Source organism: Phyllopteryx taeniolatus, chromosome 23 (genome assembly GCF_024500385.1).
Source record: "Phyllopteryx taeniolatus isolate TA_2022b chromosome 23, UOR_Ptae_1.2, whole genome shotgun sequence".
NCBI classification, from domain to species: domain Eukaryota; kingdom Metazoa; phylum Chordata; class Actinopteri; order Syngnathiformes; family Syngnathidae; genus Phyllopteryx; species Phyllopteryx taeniolatus.
In genome coordinates this window covers 3292965-3305601 of record NC_084524.1, presented here as the reverse complement: position 1 = coordinate 3305601, position 12637 = coordinate 3292965, and the positions used below count along the sequence as shown (strand labels likewise).

General features: G+C 48.9%; 1 protein-coding gene across 2 annotated transcripts in view; it reads left to right on the top strand.

The window, feature by feature from the left end:
- The first annotated feature begins 173 nt into the window (after positions 1-173).
- The window catches only part of si:ch73-335l21.1 (insulin receptor substrate 1-B), a 31671-nt gene continuing 19207 nt past the window's right edge, over positions 174-12637 (top strand). The window contains exons 1-3 of one of the 2 annotated variants that reach the window (XM_061764076.1): positions 174-1292; positions 8706-9007; positions 9361-12475. In XM_061764076.1, coding sequence (XP_061620060.1) covers positions 866-1292; positions 8706-9007; positions 9361-12475 — 3844 coding nt within the window. In that variant the 5' untranslated portion in view covers positions 174-865. Of the gene's footprint in view, positions 1293-6130; positions 8605-8705; positions 9008-9360; positions 12476-12637 lie in introns of those variants that run through there. The other variant, XM_061764077.1, reaches the window with a different exon arrangement.

Here is a 12637-nt window from a genome sequence, read left to right as displayed (position 1 = left end):
TGTGAAAATTTCTCTCCTGGAACCAAACGGTTTGAGTATTCCTGGATTTGATTTCTGGAGTATTTGTACTTTGTTCCTGGACTTACGTAAAATTCTCAGGTATCTGTTCTTAAGTTTGTGAAGTTGTGTGTGTGTTTTTTTTAACAGTTTTAACAGTTTTTTTTCATTTTAATTAATGGTTTGGCAGCAACTACGAAATGAGAGGAATGTGTTATCTCAAGTCCCTAAACGCACCACGCTGCAGATTACTACGAAGTACATCTTGTCGTGACGACTGACAGCGGTGGAAAATAACAAAGTACAAATAATTTGTTACAGTAGTATAAGTTGTAGTTCATTTTTATTTATTTTTACTAAAAAGGAAAACTATTTTATGAGCGTTTATTTTTTATTTTTCATTGTGCAAAGTTATCAAAATGGGTATTATTACAAATCGGAGTCTGTAACTTTTTTTTTAACTTTGACTTAAGTACAGGAATGAAATCAGTGTTTCCAGCCTTTTGTGTGCGTGTGTGTGTGTGTGTGTGTTTGTGTGGTTTCACTGAATTGTTCCACAGAAGTTACTCAACTCTCCGAGCTCGCGCCGAGGTCCGTGAACGCACCGCGCGCCGAGTACTACTACTCGCGCATCGTGTCTTGTCGAGTTGAGTGACAGTCCCACTGTGGCGGACCACCGCGGAGGCGGAACCGAGCCGGTGGGGGTAAACAGGCGGATTCGTCCACGTTCGGAACCGCTCGTGGCAAGGGGCGTGCAAAACTTGAAAAAGAAGGAGAAGGAGGAGGAGAGACGTAAACAAGAGTGTTGGCGGAGGGGGGCAGCGGGGCGCCACACATGGCCGAGTGGGGGGGGCCGGGAGATGTTTGAATGAGCTCCGCCAACTCGCCGAGAGGACACGACGCGTCGCCCGGCTGGCGGGCGCCGGCGGCGGGGGGCACCATGGAGGGCCAGCAGGCGCCGGCGGACAACGCCGGCGAGGACGTGCGCAAGAGCGGCTACCTCCGCAAGCACAAGTCCATGCACCGGCGCTACTTCGTGCTGCGCTCGGGCTCGGAGCGCGGCGGCGCGGCCCGCCTGGAGTACTACGAGAGCGAGAAGAAATTCCGGAGCAAGGCCCCCGTCCCGAAGAAGGCCGTGCTCCTGGAGACCTGCTTCAACATCAACAAGCGGGCCGACTCCAAGAACAAGCACATGATCGTGCTCTACACCCGGGCCGAGAGCTTCGCCGTGGCCGCGGACAACGAGGCCGACCAGGACGACTGGTACCAGGCCATGGTGGACCTGCAGTGCAAAAGTAAGCGGGCGCACCGACAGGCAAACGTGGCACCCAGCAAATTTAGGCAGGGAGCATTACAAGCCTGCGCGCGCGCGTGCGCGTGCGCTCTACTCAGCAATTGCTGCTTAAAGGAGTTTTTTTTTTTTTTTTAAATATCCAGGGAAACAGCGTCAAAGATTTCAGTAGGAAGAGGGGTGCATGTTATTCTGAATGTGTTTTTTTTCTCTCTCTCTCTCATTTGGGAGAGTTTGGCATCGCTCGGGTGATATTTTTCAACTTGTTTACGTCAGAGGATGCCAACATGATCAAGCTGGCGCATTGTTTTTGGCCTCTGTCGGGGTCTTTATTTTTTTGTTTTTGGCCTCAGTCGGGCTCTTTATTTTGTTGTTTTTGGTCTCTCTCTCTCTCTTTCTCTGTGTCTATCCTATACACTCTGTCTCACACACAAACACACACGAGTGAGTGTGTCGTTTCGTTACAGTATCTCCGCACGCACCGATGCCCACAAAGGAGCAGAACGCACTCAGACGACTTTCCCGCCGGTGACGTGGTCACGAGCGGGCCGAACGCGCGTGTTCCGCTGCGTAAACGCAGCTGTCGAAGCGGCGGCGCAGAGCGCAGCCACCCCGGAGTCACCTGTTCGACCTTCCCCTCGCCTCTCCTCTCGGGGCCGCGTGACGCAATCCGGGCAGACGAGAGCCGAAGAGTTCAAGGAGCTTCTCACACATGACCTGCGGCTCTGTTACATAAAGCAGCTGATTAGCGGCGGCGGCTAGGACACTTTGTTTTAACACGACGGTGTTTGTGTGCAAGTCACCTTTGCCTAGCGGTTAGCACGTTTCTGCGAGCCTGTAGGGAATGTGTGTGTACACACATCCTGCTGGCCTGTTAAAATCACTAACAAGTCCAAGCTATGAAATTCGCTGATTTCCTTTTCAACCTTGGGGCATGGGTCCTTGAGACGTTTTGGTGCGTCTTGTTATGATAGACATGTCCACCAAATTATCGTGTCCACCAACGAAACTGGTGATGTGGGGCAATTTCTTTCTCACGTCCAGGTCTTGTGTTCATCGAATCCACCCCAAAATGTCCGACGACCTGTTTAATTTCAGGCATGGGTCTGTTTCAAACAAACATGGCTGACTTCGTTTCCAATTTCGGGCATGGGTCCTTAAGACTTTTTCGTGCGTCCTGTTATGATCCACGTGTACACCAGATGTCGACATGTAGACAGTTGAAACTGGTTACAGGGAGGCAAATTTTTTCACCTTTCCAAAAAAGGTCGTGGCCGACTGCTGCCAAAACCTTCAGTGGCCGAGCGGTCTTACGTTCACACACACTGAACACTGTCAGGATTCCTGCCGCTAATAACCGGCCTTCTGGTATGCGCCGCACAGCCGTCAGCGCAGTGAAGAACTTGTCCCCTACTTGAAAAAATTCACATCTTGCAAACTGCTAGCGCGGCGGGGCCCGCCGCCAAGAGATGCTGCGCTGTTCTGCTTGGAGCCACACCCTCAGCGCCGTAGCTGCTGTGAGAGCTTTTTTTTTTTTTTTTTTTTTTTTTTTTATAAAGCGTAGCTGGCAAAGCCTTGGACTGGGCTCGTGGTGCGCTGCAGGTGAAATCACAGATAAAGAATTTGATTTGTGTTCAATCTGTTGCTGAAAGCACCGCAGCATTTTTAGTCTGAGCAGTAAGCTAGCGACCCGTATCGTGCCCGCCCTCACTGGATCCTGGGAAAGCGGCCCAGAAAGCGTTAAGTACCACACAGGCTCTCCTCGACCGGACGCTAATTAAACCGACACGATACGCGGATCGCAGTTATTTATTCACCTGAGCCCAGTAAGACCCTTTCGGGCAACTAGTACAGTATCAGCATTGAGGGCAGCTATTTGTTCAGCTATTAGGAGTCAGTGGAGTGTGTAAAGGCTTAACCGCGACAGAACAGGACAGAGGTGCGGCCCCGCGCTCGCCGCTTGCCAGGAAAATTGCCCCCACGGCTCTGCCAACACCCCAGGAATTGTTGACCTCCATAAAACCAAATAACAGATTCCAAATTGGGAGCTGCAGCGCCGGCGATAAACAAGACGGAAATTGTATCGCCGCACAGACGGAGGCTCGTGTATGTCGCTGCGTTGGCAACACGAAAGTGTTGTTACAAGTCCTTTAGCGTGCATAAAAGTGTGTCACGCTACTTGGCTCAGCAGCGAATTGGTTGCTCTCCAGAGTCCACAATTCTTTTCCTTCGAAGCTTGCCTGACGTCACCGCCGGGGCGAATAACTTGAATAATTCGATGCAAAATCACCGCTTTGAAGCTTCACAGGGATCATTTTTCCACACGGACTAATGTTACTACAGTCGCACGCGCCAACGCGGTGTCGAAATAAGTTGGCGAGATGGTGGCAAGCCAGTAGAAACCAGTCCGTAAAAGATGTCCAAAGTTTGGCATCGTTTACATCTGAACGTGGAAGATAAAGTGCAACGTACCGCAACAACACATCTACTAAAATAATGTAGCGATGTATGACGTTCAGGGGTACACGAGGTAATGTTTAATTGGCGTTCGGATTATGAGAGGATCCTTGGAAACATTTCTCCTGTTTTTAAATTTCCGTACCGCTATACCAAAGAGCCTCACCAAGGCTAAGAATGCTGTAAAGGCTTATAAAAGCTGTAAACTGGCTAAAATGTTATTTTTAAGGATAGTAATCAAATGGTTCTCTGTGCGAGTGTTTAGATGCTGGAGGATGGGCTCGCCTGCATGGGCCAATGAGCTCTGCAAACCCAGATTAAGCGTTAAACCACACTAAGCGGTGCTCATCCCCCTAATTAGGCACTAATTGCTGTCTCGAGTGTCCTCTGCTGGTGGCACAGTGTGGGCTTTGTCCTGAAAAAGCCACCACAGGAAGTCTTGAGAGTTATTATTGGCGTCTTGGGCTGTTTTTTTGTTGTTGTGGTTTTTTTGTTGTTTTTTTTTTTACTTTGTGTTGTGAGCCAAAATATAAGGTACACGCAAGCTTCAGATACTCTTCCACTGGAGCGGAAAAAGAAAATCAGCGGCTGGACATTCACCGATGCACTTTCCGTCGTTTAGTCAACCCGTCAAACACACAAATGCAAAATGTAAACACGAGGAAAGAGCTACAGTTAGCCAAAATTCACGTCCAGAAGCTCACACAAAGACTAACCGTTGACAGTTAGTCTAAAGTTATTGACATCACTAACTAGGCAACGCCTCCATAGAGGCACATTTCTTCCGGTGTGCCTCAGAGGTCTGTCTTGGGCCTCCTCCTCTTCATCACTTAAATCTTACCTCTTGGTAATATCTTCCTTAAATTTAATTGACACTTTCATTGTTACGTGGATGACCATACTATTTACTATTATTATGTTTTTAATACAATACAGTGCTATACAACATGACTGAAAACACTTTCAGGTGGAGTAAAACTCTGCTCAAGCTGAGATTCAAACCCCGAACCTCGGAACTGTGAGGCAGACCTGCTAACCGCTCTTCCTCTGGGCCCCCATTTTCTTTCGTACGTCTCCTTTAAACGCATCCACTGCTTTTATAGTGGCATGTATTGATTATTGCCGATGGAGCACAATAGCTCTGTGGTTGTGGCGGTCAGGAAGTAGCCCCAAATTTATCAGCTTTACATTACAGGCCCCGCCCCCAATATTTGCTCACGTCCTCTGGGATGCAATTGAATACGCTCCCTTTCTGGAATGCACTGATGTCCACACGCAGTCCATATAAGTCATATAGTTGGTGAATGCGGTGCTTTGTATATTTCATGCGGGTGCTCCATTTCCCCTCCTCATGTCTTCCGCACCAAAGCACAACTTAAAAATTCAGGAGTTTTCAAATTTAGGTGGGATGAAATATTCACTCGCTCAGTGTGTCGTCGCCCCTGAGGAATTGGCTCTTTTCCTGAAGCTGTGCAAAGCTAACTTAATTCCTCAATTGCTACATCCTCAATTACCTAATGGTTTTATTTTGTTGGTACAGTATTTTTACAGACTTGAGATGGTCTGTCAAAGAATGTGGGAACGTTCTGTTCCCAGTCGCTGTGTTTACTACCTCAACACCAGGCTAACCAGCAAGTCCGAGACCTGCCAGTAGTTTGAGGTTCTTTTCGTGTTTATTATTATTTTTTTTTCCTGTGTCCCATCCTTAGATGCCTCCTCTTCTGGCTGTCTGGATAACTCAGAACACATGCAAGTTTAACCTTAGGCAGATGACGGCGTCGGAGAGGGAAACGTTGTGTTCTCCAGTGTGGGCCCGGATAGAGGGATTACGCACGGTACGCCTTGGTGAAGCTTTAGGAAGTGCCGAGGTTGAAACGAGGAAAAGGGGCACACATGGCAGCCCTGGGAAAAGTACAAAGCGTGAATTGAGGGTGGGCGGGGTAAGAGGGGGTAGTAGCTGAGAACAGCAGAAGGGGGGAAAAAAAAAAAAAAGAATCTTCTTTGCGGTGTCGAAAAGCATGGCGGCGTGCTACGGCAATGAGGTCACGCGTTGGAAAGGCGAGGGAGCCGACTGCAGTCGTTTGCACTGATTTACAGGATGCTGGCTATGAAAGGAAATTCTATAATGCTGTAAATTTGAATAGACTTGGACGCGCCTGAGCAAACACTTAAAAATGAATTGCGACCGGCTTATTGACTCGTAACCTAATTGTGGCAATGTAGACTTATTTTTTTGGGTTGCTTTTGTGGTTTGAAAGGGGGCACTTCAATTTGTTCTACTCCCACTCGGTGGCACAGTGCTTCAATGACAGGCATCCATTTGGAAATAGCCCCCCCCCCCCACCACTACTGAACTCAAGATTCAATTAAATTGTACAGTGATGCCTTGAAATACGAAGATATTTAATGATGTCATTAATGTTTTTATAAAATACAATATTATAGAGTCCTATTTTTCTCATTTAACAATGTCTTTTGTTTATTTTTTGGGAGGGTGTCACGGATTAATGACATTTCCATTCACTTCAATGGGGAAAGATGATTTGAGATACAAGTGAGTTGCGTTACAAATTTGGTCACGGAACGAATTCAACTCTCAAGGCAACGGCGGTATTGCACTTAAAAGTAAAACAAAATTGTACCAAAAATAAAAGTTTAAAAGTAAACGGTTTTTAATGACTAAATGCAAAGTGAAGTACAACTGATCTGCACATCGGCCAGTGATTCTGTAACACACTTTGAGTGTTATGATTTCCGTCCCCTTTGGAGGAACACAAATCAGATAGAACCCAATGTTGTTGTTGAGTCAGCAGGCTCAAAGCAAATGCTTCATACTATCCAGGTGTTTTTTTTTTTTGCTTTATCCAGCATGAGTCCCCCCTTCTAGTTTTTATGCAGCCTTTTTGCTGCATAAAACTAGTGGTTTTCTGCCATCTTTGTAGACTGCCGGGAAGACACCCCCCAGAGAGAGGAAAGACAGAGGTGTTCCATAATTCATATTACTCTGCCAAGGATCAATTCTTGCTTTACGTAACCAAGTGAGGATGGAGTAGAAAGACTGTACTTCAGGGTTTTGGAGTTGTTGTTTTTTTTTTTTTTGGCGAGCCTGATGAAAACGTGTGTTTGTGTGTGTAAAGGTTAAGGCTGTGCCGTTCTCCAAACAAACAACACTCTTGGTGTGTAGCCTCTCAAAGTGAAAAAGACGCTTCAACCCTAATTTTGCATTCCGAATCGGCATTTGAAATCGTTTGTTTTTACACTCGCTGATATCTTTTTTTGCAATCTCCTGTAAAGCCCCCATTCCCTTGGTCCCTTCTTTAAAAAAAAAAAAAATAATCCCCAACTATCAACTCCTTCCTGTTGTAAATCTTAATGGAGGCCCACTGAGAGAAGCACGAAACAGCCACGCATGGCCTTGAGTGAGTCATCCAATGCAGTGTGTAGGGTGCGTGCGTGACTATCAACGCGCACGGCGAAGAAGCCGCAAGACTCCACTGACTCTCAGCACAGCATCAATTCCAGCTTCGCTTTTTTGCTTTTAAATGCTCCTCCACTTTTTTGGACGCAACGAGACATTTTTTCATTTTGTCAATATATTTGGAGCTGTGTTAATGGTAGAGCTCGGACTCTCAATCCCCGTTGGATATTGGCATCACCGGTAACGAATGACGAGCACTGAGAATATTAAAAAAATAATAATAATAATAAAATTCATTTTGGTGATTATTTTATAACCTGCTCATTGTGCAAACAAAAAATACAAATGAATAGATATTGCTAGTTAAAAACTATGCAGGAAAAAAAGAAGCAAAAAGACATTTTCGAAGCAAAGTCTTTAAAATTACAGACTGTGTCTCTATGTGGCCAAAAATGGCCACAAAGAAACTGAAAGCAAAGTAAAATCGAACAAGATCTGAGGGTTGAAACGAGACCTTCATGCAGGGCATTCCATATGAAATGCGTCAAGAATTTTCATTCCACCGCTCAGATTTTCTTCAAATTTGGGTTGGAATTGGAATGGAAAAGACCAGAACAGAATACAAAACGTTTTTGTTCTCAACCTCTTAATTAGCGAGCTCTAGGCTCCCAAACCGTTGGCTAATTCGAGCTATCGCTTGACTTCAAACTTGAAAATCTTTGAAACTACACCACTTAGAAACCTAATTTGGGTATCATTTTAAAAAGCTCTTTTATTGTTCTACAGCACAAGCTTTAGTGTAAAATTCTTTGTTTTGAGGAGACCTGTTGAGATGTGTCGGGCAACACTGGAGCACACGCATGCGTGAGTCACGGTATTTCTTTCATCTCAGCATTTCAGTCAACGAATGTGTGGTCCCTTTTGGTTACAAGTAAAAGAAAACCGGAAGATATATTTCCTGCTTCCGATCAGCGAGCGCCAACTAAGCAGCCAAATGTTGTCAGTCATTCATCAGAAGCTTTCTCTTCAGTAATTGCCACTTTGCGGAGGCACACAAAAAGGTGAATGGGCTGCCAGTGCTAATGAAAAGACAGATTTTACGAGTTGACAAAGTGAGCAGAGCCTTTTCAAACTTCCGTTCAATGGTTTTAAGACCTTCCCAGACCTTTTGGGACTTTTTTGGAGGGGACGGGGGTGGCGGCATTCCATCATTAAGTCTTGGTTTACTTAGGTTTTCTCAACTCATCATTCATCATTGTTGGCTTCACTTGTCAACAGTCAACTCTTTCCACACTGGTATGTGCGCTTGTGTGTGCGGTTGACAAATGAGACCCCCAGGTATGGAGCCCGCAGGTAACGAGCCAGTCGTGCAAGCTGATGCATGCTCAGTTTGCACTAATATCTGGTTGAAAATCTGAAAAGCTGCAGCACAGCGTTTAAGGTAAAGCGTGGTAAATAGTGGCGGTGTTCATATCAGCGCGATGTTGCTTCCCACGGTTCAATCTAACCAAGCCTGCATGTCCTCTGTCCTCTACTCTTTAGGTAAGAACCCCTCTGACAAAGGACCTGCTGGGGACTATGGCATCCCTAATCCTGGGCCGGCCTTCAAGGAGGTGTGGCAGGTGAAAGTATGGCCCAAAGGCCTGGGTCAGGCCAAGAACCTGGTGGGGATCTACCGCCTTTGCCTGACTGAAAAGACAATCAACTTTGTTAAGCTCAACTCCGATGCCGCTGCGGTGGTACTGCAGCTCATGAACGTCCGGCGCTGCGGGCATTCTGAAAATTTCTTCTTTGTCGAGGTTGGCCGCTCTGCTGTGACAGGCCCGGGCGAGTTCTGGATGCAAGTAAGTCTCTTATCCCCAGTCCCCTTCATGTTGAAACCACCCAGCATCCCTATGATCATTAAAAAAAAAAAAAAAAAAGTCTGCTTTCTTCAAACTGTTTATCACTCACAGTTGAAGTTTATTGTAAAGCTGACACATCAAACAGGAGAATGAAACATTGTGCATTCAAACACCAAAATGACTGAAAAGACAATCAACTTTGTCAAGCTTCAAAATGTGTTGCATGGCGGGCGCGCGAACGAAGACCCGTGGTATAGCGTGAGTTCACTGTATTACTGTTCAACCACTGTATTTGCTTTGAGACCTACAAAATTGTGACGTGTGTCCTGTTTGTGTTTTGGCCTATTATCTAGGTGGATGATTCAGTGGTTGCCCAGAACATGCATGAGACATTGCTCGAGGCTATGAAGGCACTCAGCGAGGAGTTTCGGCAGCGAAGTAAATCTCAGTCAAACTCCGGTCCAGGAGGAGGTGCAACCGCCTCAAACCCTATCAGTGTTCCCACACGGCGCCACCACTCGAACCCTCCGCCCAGCCAGGTGGGCTTCACCCGCCGACCCAGAACGGAGCCTCCCGGAGGAGCTAACGGCGCAACAGGGGTTAGCAGTGCCAGCGCTTCTCCCACCCCTCGACACAGCTTTCCAAGGTCTCGCACTGCCAGCGATGGGAGCAAAATTGAGGAGGGCCTGACAGGAGTCCCCAGCTCCAGTCCCTCGGCCAATAGTCCTTGTTCCACCACACCGATCCTCAGGTCAAAGTCGACGCGCTCAGTCCCCACCTCAAACGCTAAAACGCCTCTTGGTCTGATGCGCTCAGTCTCCACGCCAGCACCCTCCCCAGCCCCAAGCTTGTCCTCCAGCTCTGGGCACGGATCGGAATTTGGGGGCATAGCACCATGTGCTGGTCCCGGGGCAGGGACCGGCCCCTACAGTCGTGTCCCGATGCATTGCGCCTCTGTCTCAGGTTCACCCAGTGACTACGGCTCCTCAGATGAATATGGCTCCAGTCCCGGGGAACAGACGCTCCTAGTCTCCCCGAGCCTGCCTGGAAGTTCGGTTGGTAGCGTTGGCAGCCAGTCCTTTGGCGAGGAGGGAGCTAATTATATTTTAATGGGCCAGCATAGCGGTGGCAATAGCAGCAGCAATCAAAGCAGTGGGACATCCAGCTCCTTGCCAGCACCTGGAGGACTAGTCTGTGGCTCCCAAGCCCAGACAAGGAGAGTGCTTCGCCGTTCCTCTAGCCGGGAGTGCGAAACGGAACGTAGGTTGCTGAGCAAGCGTGCCTCCTTACCTCCTATGGCCTTGGAGAGACTGGTCCCGTGTCAGCACAGAGGTGAGGAGCCGGCAGAGGAAGACTCCGCTGACTATGCTGTTATGTCGAGGAGCACCAGCCGTGAATCATTTTCGTCCACGTCCTCCACAACGCAGAGGGAATTCCTCATGGGTGCTGGGTCATCAGGGGGGGGTGGGGGTTACTTGGATGTAGCAGGAGAGTTCAAAGGTGAACCCGGTGCGGGAGCAGGTAGTGTTGTGGATTTAGGAGTGGATAATGGCTACATGTCCATGTTGCCAGGAGTCACTCAGCCTCCCGTGTGCCTGTCCCAATCACTGGCGGTTTCTGTCCCGGACTTGGATCCTAGACCTGCCGATGATTATATGGCCATGACCCCGAACAGCAGTGTGTCCCCCCCACAGCAGATCAGACCTCCGCCGACCTCTGATGGCTATATGATCATGTCTCCCAATAGCAGCTGCTCACCTGATCAACGTGGCGGTCTCTCTTCAGGGGTGTGGGTGGGCAGTGGCAGTGCGGACAGCAGAGCAGGCAGTGACTACATGAACATGTCACCCATCAGTGCACGCTCTGTAAATGGTAGCCCCCCGCCTTCAGAACACGCCAGTCATTCAGAGACCAGTTCTCAACAGCAAGTCCCCAAGATGGTGTACTCTTACTATTCCCTCCCCCGGTCATACAAACACAATCCCTCTTCCAGACATTTCGACGACGGACCAGGACGTGGCAGAAGGCCGAACGAGAGCGGCAGTAGGGGACTGGGTGGAGGTAGGACAATAAGTGGGCGTCAGGAGCAAACGGCTGCGAGCAGTTCAATGGCGGGGCGGCACCTGTCGCTTTCCTCTTCCTCATACTCGTCCAGCTCAGCCAGCAGTGAGAGCCTTGGAGAAAGTGAAGAAAGAGCAGTAAGCGCCATCGGTGGGGGTTCTAAAGATGGAACTAAGCTCCAGCAGCGACGAGGCTCCGGTGGGTTGCCAAAACACGGTATCCACTCTCGAAGTCGACCTGTGAGCTTGTTTGTTGACGTATCCAAGGCCAACACGCTTCCCAGGGTCCGTGAAAACCCTTTACCCCCGGAACCTAAGAGCCCTGGCGAGTATGTCAGTATTGAGTTTAAAGGGGAGAGCAGAAACCAGCCTGGGGTCGGAGGAGGGCGTGGCCGGGGCCTCAGGCATAGGTCTTCGAACCCTCATAGTACAAACAACCAGCATCCTCAACACAGGCCTGTGTCTTGCCTCGGGAATTTTATCCCCGTATCCTGCAGCCCATCTGCCCCCATTACTCCCACAGCTGTTTCTGAGTATGTCAACATGGACCTGGGCCCTTCTCCTTCGCCCTCACCCCATACCCCGCTTGTTTTCCCTCCTTTCCACACCCCTCCCACACCGCCAACTCTTGCTCCTGTTTCCAAAGTCCCTGATGCCGGATCAACTGACCCTTGTGAAGAGGTGGCAGTGATTGCAGAGGCACCGCTAAGGAAAATCGGAGAGAATGTCCCAGAGTCGGAGTCCCCCACATCATGCGGGGACTACACAGAGATGGCCTTCACCCTGAACAACAACACCGCTTCCAGGTTGTCCTCCAGTGTCTCACTAAAAGCTCCTTCCCCTCCCAGGACTGAACCCTCCGTTGCATCACGGGGTCTAGACTTTCCTTTAGCCAAATCGGGCCCCAACCCAGATCACGGAGCTAAAGTTATCCGTGCCGACCCCCAAGGACGTAGACGACATTGCTCCGAAAGCTTCCTCACCTCATCTTCCCTCTCCGCTCCGGGTTCGACCTCCTCTTCGTCCACTGCCTCACTCTTCCCAGAACAAGCCGGCACCCGGCGGCAGGGCTTTGAAGCCACGGCGTGGCGTAATTGTGCTGTCCCGGATACCCCCACTCAGTCACCCCTTCCTGGACAGCAACAGGCCATCGCCACTCAAACACCCACCACAGAGCAAGGCCTTAACTACATAGACTTGGACCTGGCCAACAAGGAGAGCCCCCATTTAGGCCTGGATGGGCCCCCGGGGAGCCAGGCATCAGCGCGGCTCTTTTCGGTGCTGGGTGCAAGTTCTGGGGTCGGAGGAGGGGCTGCAGCGGTTGGCAGCGTCAACACGTACGCCAGCATAGACTTCTACAAGTCCGAGGAGCTGCGGACACATCAGAACGGAAACAATGAGGGAACAGGTAACATTTTTTTTTTCAATTTGTTTTGATACATGAGCCTGACCAAATGACCCCTTCTTATAGGTCCAACCCATATCCACCGATTTTTTTTTTTCTGACGTCATCTGATGTGATGTGACATGTTGAAGACCGGCTTTTCTCTATTTGATGCTGAAGTTGTGC